Source organism: Dipodomys spectabilis, unplaced genomic scaffold, assembly GCF_019054845.1.
Source record: "Dipodomys spectabilis isolate Male_0828 unplaced genomic scaffold, ASM1905484v1 ptg000002l, whole genome shotgun sequence".
In the NCBI taxonomy this organism is placed as follows: Eukaryota; Metazoa; Chordata; class Mammalia; order Rodentia; family Heteromyidae; genus Dipodomys; species Dipodomys spectabilis.
The window spans coordinates 27,388,299-27,411,672 of NW_024870679.1; the positions used below are offsets into that span (position 1 = coordinate 27,388,299).

Consider the following 23,374-nt stretch of genomic DNA (forward strand, 5'->3'; position numbering starts at 1 on the left):
ACAGTATTAGAAAGTAGTACAGCCAATCTACATTAGTATAAATCACATATATAAAAATAAATATAAAATGTCTAATAATTTCTTGCTCAAAAAATTAGGGTTTAATAGTGAAATTTTGCCTATCATTTGTGGCACACTTTTATTTGGTATGAGACTTAAAATGCATAAAAATATCAGCACATACCTAACACATAATATACTCCTTATTGTACAGGATAAACATTATTCAACTGACTAGTATATGTTTGACACTGATTGCATTTATTTCACCTAATATTGTAGATATTAAAGTGTGCTGGGACATATGTACCTTTAAATGAACATAATAAAGAGCATTCACCAATGCTCAAACAACCACGTGTAGTGATGTCCTTAAGAATTAAAAGCCTATGGGCTGGGAAGGTAGCTCAGTGGTAGAGCACTTGCCTTGCATGCCTGAGGCCCTAGGTTTGATTCCTCAGCACCCCATAAGCAAAAAGAAAAAAGCCGGGAGTGGCGCTGTGGCTCAAGTGGTAGAGTGCTAGCCTTGAGCTGAAGAGCTGAGGACAGCGCCCAGGCCCAGAGTTCAGGCCCCACAACTAGACCAAAAAAAAAAAAAAAAAAAAAAGAATTAAGAGCCTAGCCGGGCGTCAGTGGCTCACATCTGTAATCCTAGCTACTCAGGAGGCTTAGAGCTGAGAGTCATGGTTCAAAGCAGGAAAATCCATGGGACTCTTATCTCCAATTAACCACCAGAAAACCAGAAGTGATGTTGTAGCTCAAGTGGTAGAGTGGTCTCCTTGAGCTGAAGAGCTGAGGGACAGTGCCCAGGCCCAGAGTTCAAGCCCCACGAACAACAACAACAACAACAAAGTATTACAGTTAAAATGCCAGCATTTTGTTTAGCACTTACACATAGTTATTGTGTAACATCTTTGTAAAATCCTCAAATAGGTTAAGAAAATAATAAATGTGGACAGAATAAGAATGATGTAACAAAAGTCACCTCAGTATTTTGTTCTAAAATAAGTACATTCTGCCTGATGCTTCTGGATATCTGATACTTCATATTTTCTCTTAGGAGTTGAGATTGTTTTCAGGTTAGCTATAATTGATATATCTGTGTTAAATTAGAATATTTTAATTAGACAACATACTGATTAGTTTTTGTTTGTACAATTAGTTTCAGAAGCACTACTGACTTCATATTCAGTGGTTACCTGCTCAGCCCTTTTTGCTAATTCACGCTGTATTTTCCTCTTTTCTAACATATCCTGCTCGATTCTGCGTTTTCGTTCCTCCTCTGTTCTCTTCCTTTCTTCCTCTTGTCTTTGCTTCTCCATTTCAGCAAATTTACCTTTAACAGTGCCTAAGAATACATTTAAGAAAAAATTTGATACTTTACAATGTTCTTTTCTTTTACAATTTCATCTATAATTTGCCCCTCCTGTTTCTTACCTGTTAGCTTTGGGACATAAGCCTTTTCTGATTTAGAAGAAACCTCCTCCTCCTCATCAGAAGCAAGCAATTCTTTAATCTAGACAGTTAAATAATTTGATGTGAATACATGTCCCAAAATTGAACTCAGTTATATTTCAAAATCTACAGACCACAAAAGGACCCTCTGTTTAGTACTTTTCCTATGTAAACTATAGGAAGGAATTACAGTTCATAGATTGCTTAGCTATGATAACGTTTTTTTGGGTGGTTGCTTTTTTTTGTCAGTTGTGGGGCTTGAACTCAGGGCCTAGGTTCTGTAGCTGAGCTTTTAGGCCCAAGGCTAGTGCTCTGCCACTTTAAGACACAGCTCTACTTCTGGTTTTCTGGTGGCTAATTGGAGATAAGAGTTTCAGGGACTTTCCTGCCTGAGCTGGCTTTGAACCACAATTCTCAGATCTCAGCCTTCTGAGTAGCTAGGATTATAAGCGTGAGCCGCTGGTACCTGGCCCTATGATAAAGTTTAAGTTAGAAGTTAGGCATAGACAAAAGACCAACTACAATAATTATAAAATGAGGCAAAACAATTCAACTTAATACTTCTAAACCTACAGGTAATGAAACAGTGGACAGTAAAACTGAAAAGAGAAGACTCTTGTCTATGCAACATTCAAATTAGCTTAACAATACAAAAAGGTATTTAGGTATAGTTTACATAAAATGTTACCGTGAATAACAAATTAAATGACAAAGATGAAAACAAACATATACAAAAGAATAAAATAAAATATAATAACCTCCTGCTTTCTCCTGTTCCATTCTCTCTCTCTAATATACTGTTCTTTTCTTCTTTGCTTTTCGTCTCTAGATCGCCTTTGATTTCTTTCTTCCCTGGCTCTCTGCATGGCTTCAAACTTATCCTTTACATCACCCTTGCCAAGTTTGGGCACATACGATTTGGGGACAGGTTTAGATGAAGAAAGCAGAATCTTCAGTAGAAGAAAACAAAGAGAAGAAAGTGAAAAAAGAAAAAAGACAGGTAGAAATTAGGCAAAGATAAGAAAGAATAAGCAATACTAGAAATACTGATTGAAACAGAAAATAGAAATGAATTTGAAATTTTTGACTATCACAAACCAGCTAGATACTCTGTAAAATCTACATTGAAAAATGAAATTCTAGAAACCATGAGCAGAAATGTTACTGATATGAAATTCTTCTTTAGAAATCTCCTTTTGTGTCTAGCAGGCCACTGAAGCTGAACATCAATAAAAGATGAGCACCAAATCCTGAAACCTAAAAAGAGCCTATGTTTTATTGTCCTGTTTCATCATTAAAGATTCAGATTTTACATCACTGCTTAAAAGTTATTCAGATTAAGCTCAGTCAATCAGATGAAGCTGAAGAAAAAATTCAAGTGTTTAGACTTTGTAGTTTATAACCAAAATCACAGATTGCATTTTTGCTGTTTTTGTTATATCTAATACAAGCAAGACTGAAGGCCAGTGCTTTATTCCCATTTGTGGCTGCGGTGTGTCAGTGTCCGCAGGTGGACACTAAAAGAAAGTGTTTTAGAACACAAAACTCTTAATCATAATGATAATGACAAATATTGTAGTCAATCTGTGGCACACCAGGTTGAATTTTTAAATCTGTGTCATTGACTAAGGGGTATGTGTGTGTCTATGTTGGTGTCTGTGTCTGTGTCTGTGTGTCTGTGTATGTGCATATGTGCTGGTCCTGGGGCTTGAAGTCAGGACATGGACACTCTTCTTTTGCTCAAGGTTAGCACTTTACCACTTGAGCCACAGCTCTACTTCCAGCATTTGTGCGGGTGAATTGGAGATGAGAGCCTCACAGACTTCCCTGCCCAGGCTGGCTTCAAACAACAATCTTCAGATCTCAGCCTCCTGAGTAGCCAGGATTATGGTAAGCCACTGGCACACAATGGGTAAGCAATTGTTTAGTTTAAAAATAAAGTTTGTGATTCTAGAGTATCAGCAACTGAGCTCTTAGAATTCTCAGTACCCACTGCTAAGAACCAGAAAAATAAAAGCATCTTTCTGCATCTTCTGGAAGAAGGAGCTAAGAAGAATCCTTGCCTGTGTGAATGATTGCATTAATTCACTGTACAGGTAAAACTTTTTGAAAAAAATGTAGAAGACTAATTTTTTTTTTTTGGTAGGTCTTGAGACCTAAGTGCTTTCCCTTGGTTCTTTAGCTTAAGGATAGCTCTCTACCACTTGAGCCACAGTGCCACTTCCAGCTTTTTTCTGCTTATGTGGTGCTGAGGAATCAAATCCAGGGCCTCATGCATGCAAGGCAAGCACTTTACCACTGAGCAATCTTTCCAGCACTAATTTCTAAAATTTATAAACATATTTAAAATTCTCAAGATGCTACCATCATATCACATCCATTATTCACAAACTTAGTAATGTTCTCCAGTAATGATCCAAATGAAATACTGACCAAGACCAGCCATTATTTATACCTCGCCTTATTTTATCCTTCAATGCTATGTTATAACCAAATCCTTAAATTATGAAGCTTCTGCCAAATGACTGTTAACTTTAAACTTCTCTTTCTTCTCTCCCTCTACTCCTCCCTCTTCATCTCTTAACCTTTGACACTTACCTCAGCCTTTTGGGAAATATCATTCATGTTTGCTCTGTGTGCGTTTGAGCTGCTGAAGTGTTGGATGTTTTCGTACCTGCAAAAAATTTAATATTGTAAAATAATTTAAAGACTTTGTCTTTAATGTGTTATATATTTCTACAAGTAGAAATACGATGTTAATATCCTCTCAAATTCTTAAGTTATTTGTTATGATAATCTTCAATTCTTTTCTCAAGATTCAAGTTGTAGAAAATATAAGGTACAAGATATTAAAAGATCCTAGGCTGCCTGTAATCCTAGCTGTGGTTTGAGGATGATGGTTCAAATCCAGCTTGGGAAGAATAGCCCATGAGACTCTCATCTTCAATTAACCATCAAAAAGCCAGAAGTGGGGCTGGGAAGGTGGTTCAGTGGTAGAGTGTTTGCCTTGCATGCATGAGGCCCTGGGATCAATTCCTCAGCACCACATAAGCAGAAAAAGCCGGAAGTAGTGCTGTGGCTCAAGTGGTAGAACACTAGCCTTGAGCAGAAGAGAGCTGAGGAACAGCACCCCGGCCCAGAGTTCAGGCCCACAACCATCACCACCACCACCACCACCAAAAAACGTCAGAAGTGACGCTGTGGTTCAAGTGGTAGAGTGCTAGCTTTAACCCAAAAAAGCTCAGGGACAGTGCCCAGAGTCTGAGTTCAAGCCCCAGAGCTATCTCTCTCTCTCTCACACACACACACACACACACACACACCACACACACACACCACACACACACCACACACACACACACACACACACACACACACACACACAGATCCCAGAAAATGTATGGCCTAATATAGCTTGGTGACCATATCAAATGCACCTTAAAAAAACTATTTATTCCATAATTATTCAATATATTATTCTATAAATTCCAAATAGTTAAGAGATTAAAATGGTTGGTCATGTTTTAGATTTTGTGTGCGTGTCTGGGCAAGTATTAGGGTTTGGAATTAAGGCCTGAATGCTGTCCCATGGCTTTTTCACTCAAGGCTAGCATTCTATCATTTGAATCACAGTTCTATTTCTGGATTTTTTGCTAGTTATTTTGAGATGAGGCTCACAGACTTTCTTTGCCCAGGCTGGCTTTGAACTGTATTTCTCAATCTCAGCCTTCTGAGTAGCTAACATACATGATTAGAGAAGCTGTGAGCAGAGCTAGGCAGTAGAGTGCTTAGCATCCAGAAGATCTACGTTTAATTCATAGTACAAAAGAAAAACACAAAGGAGTAAAGATAAAACCCAGAGCAAAAGGCAAGACTGAGTATTGGTTGATCAATGAGAGTTTGGCTGCAATAATGGGACAGCAAATGAATAATCAGCGTTATTCACATTAAATGAAGATGTCAAAGTGGCTATCACAGTTTCAGAGGGAATATTGCAACACTGCTATAGCCTGCATACAATTCATCAGAAGAGGTGAACTGTAGTCTATACTTACAGTGTAGAATTTTTTGGAAAAGGTCTCTTACTGTATGCTAACCATTATGTCCTTTTGAGTACAAATGTAACAGAAATTGTGCAAGGCTGAGATCTGAGGACTGAGATTTAAAGGCAGCTTAGGCAGAAAAGTCTACTTGACTCTATCTCCAATTCACCAGCAAAAAGCCAGGTTGAAAATGTGGCTTCAAAATAAAAATCTGAGGGCTGGGAAGGTGGCTCAGTGGTAGAGCGCTTGCCTTGCATGCATGAGGTCCTGGGTTCGATTCCCCCGCACCACATAAGCAAAAAGGATAAAAGCCAGAAGTGGCGCTGTGGCTCAAGTGGTAGAGTGCTAGCCTTGAGCTGAAGAGCTGAGGGACAGCGCCCAGGCCCAGAGTTCAGGCCCCACGACCGGACCCCCCCAAAAAATAAAATAAAATAAAAAGCTGAGTAAAAGTGCAAGATCCAATACCTTCACATATGCAAGAAAGAACATGTAATACAGATTGGAGGCATGACTCTGGTGCTTTAGCCAATAAGCAAAAGCAAGCATCAGATACTAAGTTTGAGTCCTAGTCTCAGACAAAAGAAAGGAAAGAAGGAAGGAAGGAAGAAAGAAAGAAGGAAGGAAGAAGGAAGGAAGGAAGGGAAGAAGGAAAGAAAGAAGGAAGGAAAGAAAGAAAGAAGGAAAGGAAGAAAGAAAAGAAAGGAAGAAAGAAAAAAGGAAGGAAGGAAGGAAAAAGAGAAAAAGAAAGGAAGGAAAAAGAAGGAAGAAAGGAAAAAAGAAAATAGATAACAGCATTTGAGAAATAAACCATCATTGGTGGGAGAAAAAGACAGGGATGCAGTTAATGAAAATATAAAATAGTCATTTGTAGCCAAAGAACTGGAGCAAAGCACATGGACAAACATGAGGAGCCAAGGAGTGGCTGGGTTAGAGAAGCTTTCACAGATACCAGGACAGATGAAGAAGAAATGTGCAAAGTAGAAAAGTTATATTTCTATTTAAATTTTGTATTTCATTGATGTAGCCGGGTGCTGGTGGCTCATGCCTGTAATTCTAGCTACTCTGGAGGCTGAAATCTGAGAATCCTAGTTTGAAGCCAGCCTAGGCAGGAAAGTCCATGAGACTCTTGTCTCCAATTTAATCATGAAAAAGTCAGAAGCAGGGCTGTGGCTCAAGTGGTAGAGTACTGGACTTGAGTAGAAGCAACTAAGGGACAGTACCTAAGCCCTGACTGAATTTAAGTCCCAGTATAGGTACACACAGAAAAAAAAAAAAAATCAATGTATTCCACCATATACTGTTATATACTAAATAACTAGGATTCTAGAGAATTGATTATAAAATAGTTTCAATAAAAGAAAATCAGGGGCTGAGCGCTAGTGGCCCACGCCTGTAATCCTAGCCACTCAGGAGGCTGAGTTCTGAGGATCACAGTTCAAAGCCAGCCGGGGCAGGAAAGTCCGTGAGACTCTTATCTCCAATAAACCACCAGAAAACCAGAAGTGGCAGAGCACTAGCCTTGAGCTGATGAGTTGAGGGACAGTGCCCAGGCCCAGACTTCAAGCCCCATGACCGATGGGGGGAATAAAAAAAGAAAAGAAAAGGAAAAAAAAGAAAAAAGGAAAGAAAATCAGGCTGGGAATGTGGATTAGTGGTAAAGTGCTTGCCTAGCATGCATGAAGCCCTGGGTTTGATTCCTGAGTACCACCTAAGCAGAAAAAGAAGTGTCACTGTGGCTCAAGTGGTAGAGCACTAGCCTTAAGCACAGAGAGACTCAGGGACAGAGCCCAAGCCCTGAGTACAAGGCCAAGGACCATCCAAAAGAAAAAAAAAAAGGAAGGAAGGAAGGAAGGAAGGAAAGAAGGAAGGAAGGAAGGAGGGAGGGAAGGAAGGAAGGAGAGAGAGAGAGAAAGAAAGAAAGAAAGAAAGAAAGAAAGAAAGAAAGAAAGAAAGAAAGAAAGAAAGAAAGAAAGAAAAGAAAGAAAGAAAAGAAAGAAAGGAAAGAAGAAAGAGCAATCAGGTAAGGGCATGCAGGCAAAAGAACCAAGAACAGAAACATTAATACCTGATGATCCACTGCAAATATATGAAGTTATGAATTGTCCAGTGAACACATGGCAAAACTAGAAAGACATTTGAGGCATAGATAAGAAAGATTCCTGAATGCCATGGCAAGAAAAACACTTGGACATGATACTATACTGCCAGAAAAAAAGGCTTTCAGCAAGAACACAACTCACTCAGACATGTATTCTAGAAAAGAAAGAATTCTAGAAATATGCCATGTTCAGCAGTGGAGAAAATAGTGAAAAGTAGAGAAAGGCTGGCAAGGAAGACAAGTACAATGAACTTAAAAAGAGAAGACACAAAGCTGGGCGCCGGTGGCTCACGCCTGTAATCCTAGCTACTCAGGAGGCTGAGATCTGAGGATTGCGGTTCAAAATCAGCCCAGGCAGGAAAGCCTCTGAGACTCTCTTCTCGAATAAACCACTAGAAAACCAGAAGTGATAGTGTGGCTCAAGTGGTAGAGTGCTCGCCTTGAGCTGAAGAGCTGAGGGACAGTGCCCAGGCCCAGAGTTCAAGCCTCATGACCAACAAAAACAAAACAAAACAAAACAAAAACCAGAGAAGAAATAGAAGACACAGGGCTGAATTACAGCTGTAGCATTAGGGTTAAGAAGAAAAGAATTGACAGGACATAGTGATTCATTATTAATAAATGTTTATCAAGCTCATACTATGTGCTAAGTACTATCTTCAGTGATGAGGAGATTACAGTTAACAAATAAAAAGTCCCTAAACCCACGTGCTGGTGGCTCATGCCTGTAGTCCTACTCAAGAGGCTGAGATCTGAGGATCGCAGTTCAAAGCCAGCCCAGGCAGGAAAGTCCATGAGACTCTTATCTCCAAAAAACCATTCAGAAAACCAGAAATAGCTCTGTGGCTCAAGTGGTAGAGCCTTGAGCTGAAGAGCTGAGGGACAGCACCCAGGCCTGGAGTTCAAGCCCCACGACCAGCAAAAAAAAAAAAAAAAAAAGTCCCTGAGTCCTTGAAACTTCCATTGCAGTGGACTTTCAACCAATTTGATTGGGAGGAGTAGAGGAAAAGATGAAAATCCTGTCAAGAACAAAGCCAAACTGGGTGGTAGAACAGTCCTGTCACCATAAACTACACAGAAGTCTGAGAATCGGAGCATAGTGGTTCGAGGCCAGCACTGGCAGAAAGGTTCAGGAGAGTCCTTTTCAATCAATAGTTAATTATAGCGATGAGTGCCTGTCATCCTAGATTGATGATCCCAGTCCATGGATGTGCCCAGGCAAAAGCAGAAGCTTATATCACAAATAACCAGCACAAAAAGGGATTGAAGGCATGGCTCAGCAGCAGAGCACCTGACTAGCAAGTATTGGGCCCTGAGTTTTGAACTGAGCTCATTTTACTGTCTGTCAAAAATCACATGAATTAAGTTATATGCAGATTAAAATTCATGGAATTCTATTGAAGGTGAGATCAGGAGGATATGGTTAAAAGCCAGCCAAGGCCAAAAGTTAGCAGGACTCCATCTCAAGTAATAAGCTGGGTGAGGTGGTGTGTTTCTGCAACCCTAGTTATGTGGGAAGCCGTTTACAGAAACATCACAATGTGAGGTCAGCCTCTGGCTAAAGTGTGGGACTGTATTCCCAAATTACTTAATTAGTGGAAGGAAAGGAGGAAGGAAGGGTAGAAGGGATGAAAGAAAGACAAAAAGAAAGGGAGGGAAAGGAGAAAGGAAGGAAGGAAAGAAGTGGGAAATGGAGAGAGGAAGGGAGGAAGGAGAGAAGGAAAAAGTGGAGAAGAAAGGAAGAAGAAAAGGATGGAAGGAAGAAAGGAAAGCAGAGAAGGAGGAGAAGGAAGGAAGGAAGAAGGGAAGGAAAGAGGAAAGAGAGAAAGGGGAAGGAGGGAAGAAAGGAAAGAAGAAGGAAGGAAAAAAGAGGGAAGGAAGGAAGAAAAAAGGGAAAGAGAGAAGGGGAGGAGGGGAAGAGGAGGGAAAAGGGATAGAGAAGGAAGGAAGAAGGGAAGGGAAGAAGGAAAGGCCTGGTGGTGTGGTTCAAGTGTCATGGTGCCTAAGTTGCAAGAATCAGATTCTGAATTCCAACCCCAGTACTGTCCCCTGCAAAAAATCGTGGAATTTGAGAGCTCGCTTTCTAAGAACCTTACAAATCATGCAGCCCACCAATGCAACCTCTTTATTACAATAAGAAGCAAGGAGAAGCCAGGGCATTGGTGGCTCATGCCTGTAATCCTAGCTACTCAAGGGGAGGCCCAGGTGAGGATAGCGATTTGAAGCCATCCCAGCCAAAAACAGTATATGAGATCTCCAAGAAACTACTCAGAAAGAAAAAAAGCAGAAGTGATGCTGTGGTTCAAGGGATACCCTGAGTTCAAGCCTAGGAAGAAGGAGGAGGAGGAGGAAGAGGAGGAGGAAGAGGAGGAGCAGGAGGAGGAAGAGGAGGAGGAGGAGGAGGAGGAGGAGAAGGAGGGAAGAGGAGGAGGAGGAGGAGGAGGGAAGAGGAAGAGGAAGAGGAGGGAAGAGGAGAGGAGGAGGAGGAGGAGGCAAGGGAGGAGGGGGAGTGGGGAGGCAAGGGAGGAGGGAGAGGAGGAGGAGAGGAGCAGGAGGAGCAGGAGGAGGAGGAAGAGAAGACAGCAGCAGAGGCAGGAAGAGCCACGTGGTAGGCCACTTACCCAAACTTAGAAGCACCTGAGTAGTCCAGTAAGGAACTTGTCTTTCAGTCTGTTGCTCATTCCACTCTATCATCCACCATTTTCCCAACTGCTTCAAGTCCATGCAATATTACACGTATTTGTATCACACTCAAGATTATAGTAAATCCAACGGTAATACTGTCAATGCCAGCTGGCATAGTCATTACAAAACAGGCTTCTAGAAAAGGACTTACTGACCTGATCCAATCTTTCCAGTTGGATATTAAGTGAGGAAGCGCAAATTCCACCATGGCTCAGTAAAGTACCATACATGCTATAGCAGATGGGACTTCGCTGGTGTTGCTCTGGGCATTGAGTTCAGAGCCTCACGCATACTGAGCACGCACTCCGGTCATGCTGGTGCTGCACCCAGCCCCGCCCAAAACGAAGCTCACTTAAAATATGTGTGTCAATGTTTCTAGAATTCCACTACGCCTACAGTTAGCCTCTAATGTTTCTTTCATTAACTGTTCTTCACTTTTTAGGTGTGCAATTAAATATTTCAAGAATAGCAAATGATGCAGCAATCAAGAAGAGAATATGCAATCATAGTTCTCTATCCTTTAAATAACTATTTCCTTGCGTTCATGCATTATCTTCTTTCCCAAGGAGAACAGAATTGTCAAGTCAGTGACAGCTTTAAATCTGCATCTTACTGAATGCAAGCAAATCCTTTATCTCATTTTCTTTCTTTCTTTGGTGTTGAACCAGTGTACTTCAATATATTCCATGCTGGCCTCTAACTCTCAATCCTCCTGCCTCAGCCTCACAAGTGCTAGGATTACAGGTATATGCCATCATGCTCTTTGTGTCAATTTTTAAGAAAGATTTAATTGAAAGACTGAACTATATACTACTAACAAATGTTAAAAACTTAACTCTTACAGCCTTTGGCAAAACACACACACACACACACACACACACACACACACACACACACACACCCCAAAACTGTTCTGTGTTTCCTAAAATGTGAGCCTACATTCTCATCATTTTTTTTTTCCACTTGTATAAGATATATAAACTTAGAGCCAGGCACAGTGGGTCATGCCTGGAATTCTAATTATCCAGAGGCAGTGATCAGGAGGATAAGTTCAGCCAGGACAAAGATTTAAGAGCCCCCTCCCAAACAAGCAAAGAGGGTATGACAGTTCATATTTGTAATCTCAGCTACAAATGAGGTAGAGGTAGGGAGATTTCTGTCCAATGTCTACCCCAAGGAAAAAACATCTGAAAAGTAAATGTGACCAAGTGGTATAGTAGCATGTCTAGGATGAGGTCTCAAGTTCAAAAGTGAATATTACCAATATATACAGGCTTAAATATAACTTTATTGTGTTTTATTCATGAAGGTTTCAAAATTATGCTAGCCAGGTACAGATGGCTCATGCCTGTAATCCTAGCCACTCAAGAGGCGGAGGATAATAGTTCAAAGCCAGCATAGGCAAGAAAGATCCTAGGACTCTTACCTCCAGCAAACTACCAAAAATCAGGAAGTAGAGCTGTGGCTCAAGTGGAACAGAGCTAGCCTTGAGAAATAAAGCTCAGGGACAGCTCTTGGTCTTTGAGTTCAAGCCCAGGACCAGCACAAAATAAAATGCTATAAAACCTTTCAGAAACCTGATCATAACTCTAAAATGTGAAATTTTACCCTGCCTATTTGAAATCAATATTTTCCTCCTATGAATACACAATTTATCACTGAAAACCAGGAATCTTAATTGGCATTCTTCTGCAATAATTATATTAACACTTTGCCTTTATATGACAGATTTTTTTCAATTGTGTCCCCGACACTATGGTCCTGAATGGTGAGACCTATTATTTCCCTCAGCATCCTGAGTATTTCCCACAATATCCAGGACACAATGCAAACATCATTCAGATTCTTATGTGGATGAATTACAAAGAGACAACACTGTGAGACCCAAACTCAGCCCGAATAAATGAAGTGTAGCTGCAAAAGAAGAGCTGATGATAATCAACTCAAATAATAATAGAAATAGAAAATAGGGGGGGGGGGCTGGTGGCTCACGCCTGTAATCCTAGCTACTCAGGAGGCTGAGATCTGAGGATCACAGTTCAAAGCCAGCCCCGGCAGGAAAGTCTGCGAGACTCTTATCTCCAATAAACCACTAAAAAACCTGAGTGGCACTGTGGCTCAAGCAGTAGAGTGCTCACCTTGAGTTGAAGAGAGCAGGAACAGCACCCAAGCCCAGAGTTCAAGCCCCATGACCAACCACAAAAAAGCAAAAAGAAAAAGAAAGAAAAGAAAAGAAAATAGGGTTTGTTTACACTAAACTAAACATCATGACCACTCAGATACCTAGGGCACAGGAAGTAAGTGATGTGGTGATGGTGGTGGGGGTCTGGGCCCACTCCCCTTCTACATGGGGAATCTGGATGCCACCGAGGAGTCCTGCTGGGGGTGGAGGGACCTGGGTTTTGGCTGCAGACTCCTGGTGAGGTGAAGAGGCAGAAGAATAGCAAAAGATGAACTCTACTTTATGGCCCAGCTCTAGGAATCACAAAACACTCCTAAATTAATTAGGATTAAGTAGAATTAATAAGAGAACTTAGAGAAGCCTTTCTTACCTGCAATATCTTCCCTCTGCATTCTATAGTCCTCACTTCCAATGAATTGGCAGCTTGTCTTGGTTACCAAACCATGGTCCTGCCCTGCTGTACTTGACAAGCTGACAGTAACAATTGGTGTGAATGAATGCTCAGGTCTTCTTCACAACTCTCAGCACCACAGGATCTATGAAGGACTAACCCAAATCGACCTACTACACGTAAAGGAAGGCATTGCTAAGCCAGAAGACCTCCCGGTATATCATGCTTCAGACTTAGATCAGAGAACTCAGAGAACTCAGTCACATGTCTAGAAGTATAAATGAGTATGACAAGTCGTGACAAGTGGAGAATGTGTGCCCTGTCTGGGGCAGCCCTTCCTCCACTTCAACTATAGTTGCTGTGTAGAAATGTGGACCTCATTTTGTCTAGATCTCCTAAGTTTCTCAAGAGAGGACATAAATACATATTTTATTGCAAAAGGTACCTACTTTAGACATAGCTATTTCGTTGTCAGTTTGTGGCCCCTGATCTGAATGGACCATACTGATAATACCTGAGAGAGCCCAAGAGAAGCCTTATTTCAGCCAGAAAGAAGGAGGCAGAGTAAAAGTGAGAGAATAGGGAAGAGTCACAACGAAAGGAAAATGCTGCAAATTTTACAAACCTCAAAAACAGGCCGTGAGAGTACCGAAACGTTTGTCTTTTCACCTGAGAGTCCAGAATGGGGGGAAAGGGGGCAGAGAAGAAGCACTTCCTGGGCACTGCCTAAAAGCACAGGGTGGCAGACGCATTCACCTGTGTTGCTTTATTGAGACACTCAGTTCCAGGAAAATCCTTTAGAGACAGAAAAGAAACAGATAAAGTAGCCCTAGCTACTCAGGAGGCTGAGATCTGAGGATTGTGGCTCAAAATCAGTCCAGGCAGGAACTTTCATGAGATTCTTACCTTCAATTAACCACCAAAAAGCTGGAAGTGAAGGTGTGACTCAAGTAGTAGCGCTTTAGCTTTGAGTAAAAAAGATCAGGGACAATGCCCAGGCCTTGAGATCAAGGCACAGAACTGTCACAATAACTAAATAGAGGATTTGTCTTGGTCACCAATCCACAGTTCCACCCAGTTGTAATTGACAAACTGACACTGATAGTGATTAGAGTGAATGAATGCTCACCTCTTCTTCCACTCCCAGGCCCACAGTATCTATTAAAGACTAACTCAACTCTACTACATATGAAATTGAGGTATGGAATGCTAAGCCAGCAGACAGCCCATCATATGCATCCGACTCCAATTAATTACCAAAACCCACAAGTGGATCTGTGATTCAGGTGGTAGATCACTAGCCTTGAGTGGAAGCTGTCCTTTAGGACAGGCTCTGAGTTCAAGCTCCAGTACCAACACACACACACACACACACACACACACAAGAGACAACAAAAGGGGTTGGAGGTGTGGCTCAAAATGGTAGAATGCTAGTAAGCAAAAGCTTGAGTTTAAACCCAGTATCACCAAATAATCATCATCATAAAAAATAATTATTTGTATTTGTTAGAGGTTTGCAAAGAAACAGGTAGTGGGTTTTTGTTTTGTTTTTTGTTTGTTTTTTGCCTCATAAATGAAGTCTATCCTACTAGGCCACTTGTGTTCTAAGCATTCTGAATCCCAATTAATGTCTTCAGAATATCCATACTTAGACACCATTTTGTTCACAAATGAAACTCTAGCCTCAATACTTCAAGTTATATTTCAGAAGAAAAATACTGTTCAAAAGCCCAGATAAGGCACACTCCTTTGTTGATGCTAAATATAGTCACTTCTACATGACATACATTTTGACAAGGATCAGCTTTGTATGTCAAATTTTCAAAAATAGCACAGATTCCATTTTAAGGTGAGCAAGAAGAATTGTCATTTACTGCATTTCAATTGAGAATGGATTTAAAAGTGCAGATCTATTAAAATTGGATTATACTAATAATGGTAATGAGAAAAGTTTGTTGTGGTTTTTTGCTTAGGGCACTTTCGAGTTGTTGCAGGTAAAATACAGAATCTCACGCATTGTTCTTTAAATCATGCCTCAGACACGTTTGCCAAATATAAAATGTCTTCAGTTAGGTATTGAATAGCTGTGTGGAAGGAGAACTCTTTACCAGCTACACTGGATAACCAAAGTTCACTTATACTAAATATAACTTCCCTAAAAGCTCTTTCCTTGTTTTGATTAAGTTCCTTTTCTAACAGTACCCCCAGACTTAAAAGCCTTTCAGAGATGTGGTATTTTAAGTTTTCTTATGGCCGCAATTTAACCCATAAAAGTATAACATTGGGAAACTTACGTGGCCCACTCAATAATGTGTGACTAAGACTGTTATAAATATATCAGCTTATTAATCACACTGCCCAAGACATAGTTATGTGGTGACATGCCCCTGTTTGATGAACTCATTAACAAACTTTGGCTGATGAATGATATTCCTGAGGCTTTAGAGAGAAGAACTGATTTCTTATCACGGTGTCCCTTCTCTACCTGCCCTTTTCTCCCCCAAGGACAGACATTTTGTTAGGACGTATTCTTTATGCTATTTTTACCTGCTTATCTCTCTCTCTCCCTCTCTCCCAACTGTTCACAGTGGGGCCTTTTCGTACGGATCACATGAATATCTCAAAGCCATTGCTATAAGCAACCCACTTTCCAACTTGGTTATTTTTCTTACAAATCCCAGTGATTGGGGTTTTAGGGAGACTGGGTTTCCAAAATGCACCCAGCCAGGAGGCGGGCGCCTTCTTGGCCCCCTCCAGCCCCCAGCTCCCCGCGGCCTCGGGCGCTGGCCGCCGGACGGTCGATCCCCATCCCCTACAACGTTCGCAGAGAATTAGTTTGGAGACCTGGCAGCCGCCCGGCTGGTAAATCCGAATCCTCCTCCCGGGGCCTCCCGGGGGACCGATCCGGAATCATGTCTTCGACGTAGTGGAGCCCGGGATGGCGGTGGGGACATCTTCAGAGGGACCCTGCTGGCTTTCACCAGCTCAGACCCCCCAAGGGGACAGCACCCCTCCCCCCAACTCCTGCAGGAGTAGAGAAAGCACCCCGCGCCCAGCCGACCCGGCGCCGTGGAGCAGACGCCAGGGAGCGGGAAAGCAATCAAGCCGCAGCCGCCGGAGACCCCCGTGGGGCCGACCCGGGTGCGCATCCGTGGAGGTCTGCCCCGCGCCCCGCCGCCCTCCGTCACGCAGCGCTCCGGACCGGGAGCCCCGCAGTCCTCCCCCTCCGACCCCCGTGGCGCTCCCCCCAAAGCCCGATCGCACCCGCCCAGCCCGTCTTACCCGCCGGGAGCCGGTAAGGCGTCTTGCGCCTGGCCGTGGGGAGGGGTCCCTGCGCTCTAGCACCGCCGCCTGGGGCCCCCGAGCCCCGTGGCTGCCTCCTGCCGCCGCCTCCAGCAGCAAGTTTCCATAAAAGTCCTGGTGCGCAGCCGGGCCCCGCATTCCACACGGGCCCGGCGGCGCGGCGGCTGCAGCTGTTCCACACCCCGGGCCAGCCCCCGCCCCCCTCCGCCCGGCCACCCGGGGAGGCCGGTCAGGGGGCGCCGGCCAACTTTCCACCGCCCCGCGCCCGGGGGGCCGGAGCGGACACCCCCTAACCTGGGGCCTGCGTCCGCCTCCGCAGGCCGGCGTGGGGAGGGAGGCCGCGCACGCTGGAGAGGAGGATGCCGCGGTGGTCCTCGGTGCCGGGTGGCCCCCGCCGCCCCCCGCGGCCGTCCCGCCCGCCCCGCGCTGGCCCAGAGACCCACGCCCCGCAAAGTCTCTCCCTGTCCCCTAGCCAGAGAGCAAGTCAAGTGGAGGCCCCTACAGTAGCTTCGCCTCTCAGGGGCATGGGCAGCAAGTGCCTCTTCTCAGCCCCGGAGAGGAACTCCAAAGAGGGTGGTTAATAGGGAAAAGGTGGAAGGTGGAGGAATAAAATGCATATGCCTTTTCACTTTGCGTAATTGAAGCCTCTCTGGTGTTGCTCAACTACATAAAAGCCCTTACAGCCACAAATCCTTCCTCCGTTTCTTCTTCTTCTTCTCTTCTTCTTCTTCTTCTTCTTCTTCTTCTTCTTCTTCTTCTTCTTCTTCTTCTTCTTCTTCTTCTTCTTCTTCTTCTTCTTCTTCTTCTTCTTCTTCTTCTTCTTCCTCTTCCTCTTCCTCTTCCTCTTCCTCTTCCTCTTCCTCGTCTTCGTCTTCGTCTTCGTCTTCTTCGTCTTCGTCTTCCTCTTCTTCCTCTTCTTCTTCCTCCTCCTCCTCCTCCTCCTCTCCTCCTCTTCCCTTCTTCCTTCTTCTTCCTCTTCTTCCTCTTCCTCTTCTTGTTCTTTCTTCTTCTTCTTCTTCTTCTTCTTCTTCTTCTTCTTCTTCTTCTTCTTCTTCTTCTTCTTCTTCTTCTTCTTCTTCTTCTTCTTCTTCCTTCTTCTTCTTCTTCCTTCTTCCCCTCCTCCTCCTCCTCTTCCTCCTCCCCCTCTTCCTCCTCCCCCTCCTTCTCCACCATCCTCCTCCTCCTCCTTAATTTTGGTGGTACTAGGATTTGAACCCAGGGCCTTGAACTATGCTAGGTAGATGCTCTACCTCTTGAGTCAGTCCACCAGCCCCCCTGTTTTATTGGTGATTTTTGAATTTGAGTCTTGTTTTATTCCCTGCTTGCCTGAACTGTGATCCCATTTGTGCTTCCCTTTGACGGGGAAGCATGTCACTATGTTCAATCATTGGTTTCAGATGGAGTTTCAGGAAGTTTTGTGACCAGACTGGCCTTAAACCAAATTCCCTGATCTCTGCCTTATAAGTAGCTAGGATTACAAGCTTAAGGTATTATGCCCTACTACTCAGACCTTCCTTAATGTAGACCAGCAGCTTGCTAATTAAACCCATCAAACACTCCCATATTGATAGATGAAATGCATGGCCATAGGAGGTATGCCTACCAGCAAGAGAGCCTCAATTTTTCATGGCCCTTAAAGTAAAAAAAAAAAAAAAAAAATCCCAATCGCATGCAGACATAAAAAACATGAACAAGAATAACGGCTTCCAGCCTCAGGCACTGGACAGACAAGGTGCTACTGCAGGACTGTTGAAAGGCCTTGTGCTCTTTCCTGTCTCTATTTTTCAGACAGCATCTCTACACCATTTACTCAGGATGGAAATTCTTTCAGTAAGCAAGAAGGGCAAGCCATTCATTTCTACACTGTGGAACTTCTATGTTTAATTTATTCAAATATTTAATGTAGCTTAAATGCACTTTTAAAAAGTGATTTAAATGTAGTTTAACACAGATAGTGATAGGTGGTCTAGTTTGCCCCTGCCACCCTTCAATAAATACCCTCACCTTGGCCTTCTGTTATTCACGGAAATTTCCATGAGTATTGTCACTGCAGGTGCAGGCCATTCTCTCTATACAGTTTTCTCTTTTTCCCCCTCTGCATCTCCAGTGAAACATTGCTTCTTGCCTCTAGGAAGCTTCCTTGTAGTGGTATATCAACTGTAAGTGTGTAAGTGCTGTCACACACACACACACACACACACACACACACACACACACACGATGCTGCGCAGAGTAGTGACATGGTATATATTTGAAACATGTTCATTCTGGCTGATGTGCTACAAATACTCTACATGGGTGAGGGGAAAAGCAAGAGACCAGTTCAGAGGGTGCTACAAGAATTAGAATGGGAGACTCAGAGAGTGATGGAACAGAAGACACTACATGAAAGGAATTATACTCATTACCTGACTCATGTAATTGTAATTCCTCTGTATATTACCTTTATCATAACAATAAATTTAACTAACAAAAGAATTAGAATGACAAGTAATGGAGTCTGGACCAAGGTGAGAGCCATGGAATTAGTGAGCAAGGCTTTTTTCAGGTAGCACAAGTAGGGCTTTAGTAACAGACTATAGTGTGATCAGAAGAGATTTATGGCCTTTGCACTGAAGAATGGAATTGCCTTTTTTTATTTTCAGTCAGTCTTGGGGCTTGAACTCCCGGGCATGGGCGCTGTCCCTGAGCTCTTTTGCTCCAGTCTGTGCTCTGCCACTTTGAGCCATAGCGCCACTTCTCATGGACTTTTCTGCCTAGGCTGGCTTTGAATTGTGATCCTCAGATCTCAGCCTCCTGAGTAGCTAGGATTCCAGATGTGAGCTACCAGCACACACCAGAGCTGTCATTTTCATAGATAGGAAAAACAATGCCATGAGGACTGTTAACAGAGGTGGTTGGAAGCTTTTTTTTCTTTTTGGTGGTAGTAGGGGGCTGTATTCACAGACTTGTGTTTGCTGGGCAGGTGCTCTGCCACTGTAGCCACTTGGTTATTTTTGAGATAGGGTCTTGCTTTATGCCCAGATAGGCTAGCCTGGGCTAGTCCTACTCTTTGTGCTTCCCTGTATCACTGGAACTGTACCCAACCACTGTTCATTCTCAATAGCTTGGGATGATAGGTGTGTGTCACAGTACTCACTCATGATCCAAAAAGAGGCTCAATTTAAGCCAGTGGCTCACACCTGTAATCCTAGCTACTCAGGAGGCTGAGATCGGAGGATCATGATTCAAAGCCAACCCAGGCAAAAAGTCTGTGAGACTCTTATCTCCAATTAACCACCAGAAAACTGGAAGTGGCGCTGTGGCTCATATGGGAGAGTGCTTGCTGTCAGCTGCACAGCTCAAGGGCAGTGCCAAGGCCCAGAGTTCAACCCCCATGACTGACCAAAAAAAAAAAAAAAAAAAAAGTCAATTAATTTTTTTGCCTAGGCTATCCTCAAATCATGATCTCCTGATCTCCACTTTCTAAGTAGGTAGGATCCAGATGTTTGGTTACTGTGGTAGAATCAAATTTTAACATGCTAAGTTTAAATAGATGAGTAGAAATCCAGGGGATGGGGATGTAGTGGAATGATACAGAACTTGGCTACCAGGTGTGACTGTGGTTCAATTCTTAGCACCATGACCATGCCCCCTCCTCCTAAAAAAGCAGCAAGGGATCTAAAATCCCAGAAGATGATCGAGAAGGTATAGTTTACAAAACAAACCTTGGAGTGCTGGGTGAATCCATATTCCAGTGGAATATCCTGATGACATATCATGAGATTAGCTAAATAATGTATACTTCAGCCAGGTGCAGGTGTCTCACCCCTATAATCCTAGCTACTCAGGAGGCTGAGATCTGAGGACCACAGTTCAAAGCCAGCCCGGGCAGGAAAGTCCATGAGACTCATCTCCAATTAACCACCAGAAAACTGGAAGTGGCACCGTGGCTCAAGTGGTAGAGTGCTTACCCTAAGCTGAAGAGTTCAGGGGCAGTGCCCAGACCCTAGAGTTCAAGCCCCAGGACTGACCAAAAAACAAAACAACAATAAATACTTCTTCATCTGAAGTAGAATGTCGACATTAGCTGTGCATAATTTTTTTTTGGGGGGTCCAGTTGTGGGGTTTGAACTCTGGGCCTGGGTGCTGTCCCTCAGCTCTTCAGCTCAAGGCTAGTGCTCTACCACTTGAGCCACAGCGCCACCTCCAGCTTTTTTCTTTTTGCTTATGTGGTACTGAGGAATCGAACCCAGGGCCTCATGCATTGCAAGGCAAGCGCTCTACCACTGAGCCACCTTCCCAGCCCCCAGTATACATAATTTATTATGATGCCCTGCTATGGTTTCCAGCTAGTATAAACCACTGAGTGGCATGCACAATTCTGCTTCTCGCACTTCATGTAGTCCTGGCCTAGGCTTGGTATGGCTGTCTGACCAAGAGAATATGGCAGAACTAGTGTCAGTTCAAGTTTTGGTGATAAGATCCTGCCTTCCCCAGGCATTGGTGCTCATGCCTGTAATCCTAGCTACTCCAGGAAACTAAGATCTAAGAATTGTTGTTAGAAGCCAGCCTAGATAGGAAAAGCCCATGAGACCCTTATCTCCAGTTAGCCACTAAAAGGTCAGAAGTGAAGCTGTGGATCAAATGGTAGAGGGTTAGCCTTGAGCTAAAAAGCTCAGGGACATCACCAGTCCCCATTTTAATCCCTAGGACCAACACAAAAACAAATAGATCAATCTAGCCTTGTACCATGCTTTCTCAAGCTGGTCATTACATCTTAAAGACACAGAAACCTGGCTGAAAATCCAGTTAGTAAGGAGCTAAGGTCTTGTGCCAATATCCAGCAATGAACTGAGGCCTTCAGACAACAGCACATGAGTGAGCACATCTTGGAAGCAACGCTTCCAGCCTACTGATCTATTTTGTATTGATATAACAGAATACCTGATGCTGGGAAATCCATTTAAAAAGAGCAAAACCCCAGTACTGCCAGAAGAAAAAAAATCACCTTATAACCTAACCACAATAAATTCTCTTTCCAGGCATATTGGCTTGTAATCATAGCTGCTCACGAGACACGGAGTGGCAAGATCACAGTCAAGGCTCAGTTAATAAGCCAGGCATAATGGTATGCCTGTGTTCTGCATATATTGGGAGGTATAGGTAGAAAGATGTGGTCCAAGACCAGCCAGAGTAAAACTGCATTACCCTATCTGAGTTCAAGCCTCACTGCATACTGAGAAAGCAAACAACAGCAAGAAGTTTCCTGGGCACACGATTGCAGTGGCTGGCTGATCTGAACAGCACGGCTGGCATTCTGGTGAGGGTTTCTGGGCTGCATCTCAGCACAGGGGAGACACAGCCATGTGCAAGAGCAAGAAAGCAAGAAGGGAGCAAGCAAGCAAGAAGGCAGCCAGGGCCAGGTCTGTTCTTTCATAACACCCCATTCTCATGGGAACGAATCTCCTCCTACCTGACCTATTCCCGCAACATAGTATAAATTCATTCATGACCTCATTATCCTCACTAGGCCCCACCACCTCATCACTGCCACACTGGGAACCAAGCTCAGAGGACAGGAGTCTTGGGGGAGGGGCAAAGCCAAACTACAGCATTCAGCCCCAATCAGGCCTTTGACCACACCTTAGGGGAGTCTACATGAGACCCACGAGAGTAAGCCATTCCTTGGTTAATCTTCAGATAATATGGGATATGTTTGTTATTTCAAGCTGCTAAAATCTGGAGATAATTTGTTATGCAGCAATAATAATGATGAACTTAGCACAGTGGCTCATACCTGTAGTCCCAGCTATTCAGGAGGCTGAGGTGGGAGGATTATTTGACACTAGGAGTTTGTAACCAGCATTGGTCAATGTACCAAGACTTCTTTTGTCTCAAAGAGAGAGAGAGAGAGAGAGAGAGAGAGAAAGGGAGGAGGGAGAAAGGAAAAAGAAAGTAACAAACATACTCGCTTTAACCTATTTAATTATCTACTGATATCACTATTTAGTTTTTTTTATTTTTGTTGGTTGTTTTATTTTTGTTTGTTGAACTCAGGGCCTGGGTGCTGTCCTGCACTCTTCAGCTCAAGGTGAGCACTCATCACAGACCCATTTCCAGTTTTCTGGTGGTTATTTGGAGATGAGTCTCAAGGACTTTCCTGCCTGGGCTAGCTTTGAAGCATGATCCTCAGATCTCAGCCTCCTGAGTAGCTAGGATTACAGGTATGAGCAATGGTGCCCAGCTAGTATTTAGGGTTTTTGTTGTTGTTGTTGTTTTAATGTGAATTAGCAAAGTTCTGGAAAGGTGTTTATTTCAATTGCTTTCAGATGTCAAAGTGATTCTCCACATTCAAGGATGATATTTCATACATAGCAAATTATCCAAGCTCTGTAACTTTCTATTTATAAATGTACTTTACGTGAAAGCCTCTGTGACACACATAAGGCACAGTTCAAAGCAAAACGCTGGGCTGGTATTTGATGTTGCCACTGCTTTGTCATGTCATTGCTTTTAAATAGAGAATAACAAGAGTGATAGAAGGAAGGTTTGTCTTTTCTTTTCCAGACTTCCTTGCCCACATAATAAGGTTACTGTAGAGTTTTTAACTGTTTGGATGGAGGAAAAGCCAAAGAACTCCAGCGGACCAAAAAGCATGTGCTGCCTGATCAAAGATGTCAGCAACTGAGAAAGAAAGAGAGGAAAGCCAGGGTAAGAAGTGTCAGGGAAATGTATTCAAGGCCTCAGGAGGTAGGAAGGATAGTGCAGAAAAAAAGTCGACTCAGACATGGGTAAGAAACAGTAAGGATGGGGCTGGGAAGGTGGCTCAGTGGTAGAGTGCTTGCCTTGCATGCATGAGGCCCTAGGTTCAATTCCTCAGCATCACATAAGCCAACAGAAAAAAGCCGGAAGTGGCGCTGTGGCTCAAGTGGTAGAGGGACAGCGCCCAGGCCCAGAGTTCAGGCCCCATGACCAGACCCCCCCACCCCCCCCCCCAAAAAAAGAAAAGAAACAGTAAGGAAACAAGGGAAAAACTGTGTTATTTTCATGGTAGTTCATGAAGGTAAGATTTGGAAGGATTTTATTTTTTATTTATTTACTTTTAGGTCTTGTTGTGGGTCTGGGTGCTGTCCCTCAGCTCTTCAGCTCAAGGCTAGCACTCTACCACTCGAGCCACAGCACCACTTCCAGCTTTTTTCTTTTTGCTTATGTGGTGCTGAGGAATCGAACCCAGG

General features: G+C 43.3%; 1 protein-coding gene across 1 annotated transcript in view; it reads right to left on the reverse strand.

Annotated features, from left to right (window-relative positions):
* Nexn (nexilin F-actin binding protein) overlaps positions 1-16,306 on the reverse strand; it is a 32,361-nt gene extending 16,055 nt beyond the window's left edge. Inside the window, exons 1-4 of the mRNA XM_042676560.1 lie at positions 16,137-16,306; positions 4,054-4,129; positions 1,438-1,516; positions 1,200-1,348 (exon numbers count right to left, since the gene is read on the reverse strand). Of these exons, the coding sequence (XP_042532494.1) occupies positions 1,200-1,348; positions 1,438-1,516; positions 4,054-4,080 (255 nt within the window). The 5' untranslated portion in view covers positions 4,081-4,129; positions 16,137-16,306. The remainder of the gene's footprint in view (positions 1-1,199; positions 1,349-1,437; positions 1,517-4,053; positions 4,130-16,136) is intronic.
* Positions 16,307-23,374: the final 7,068 nt, after the last annotated feature.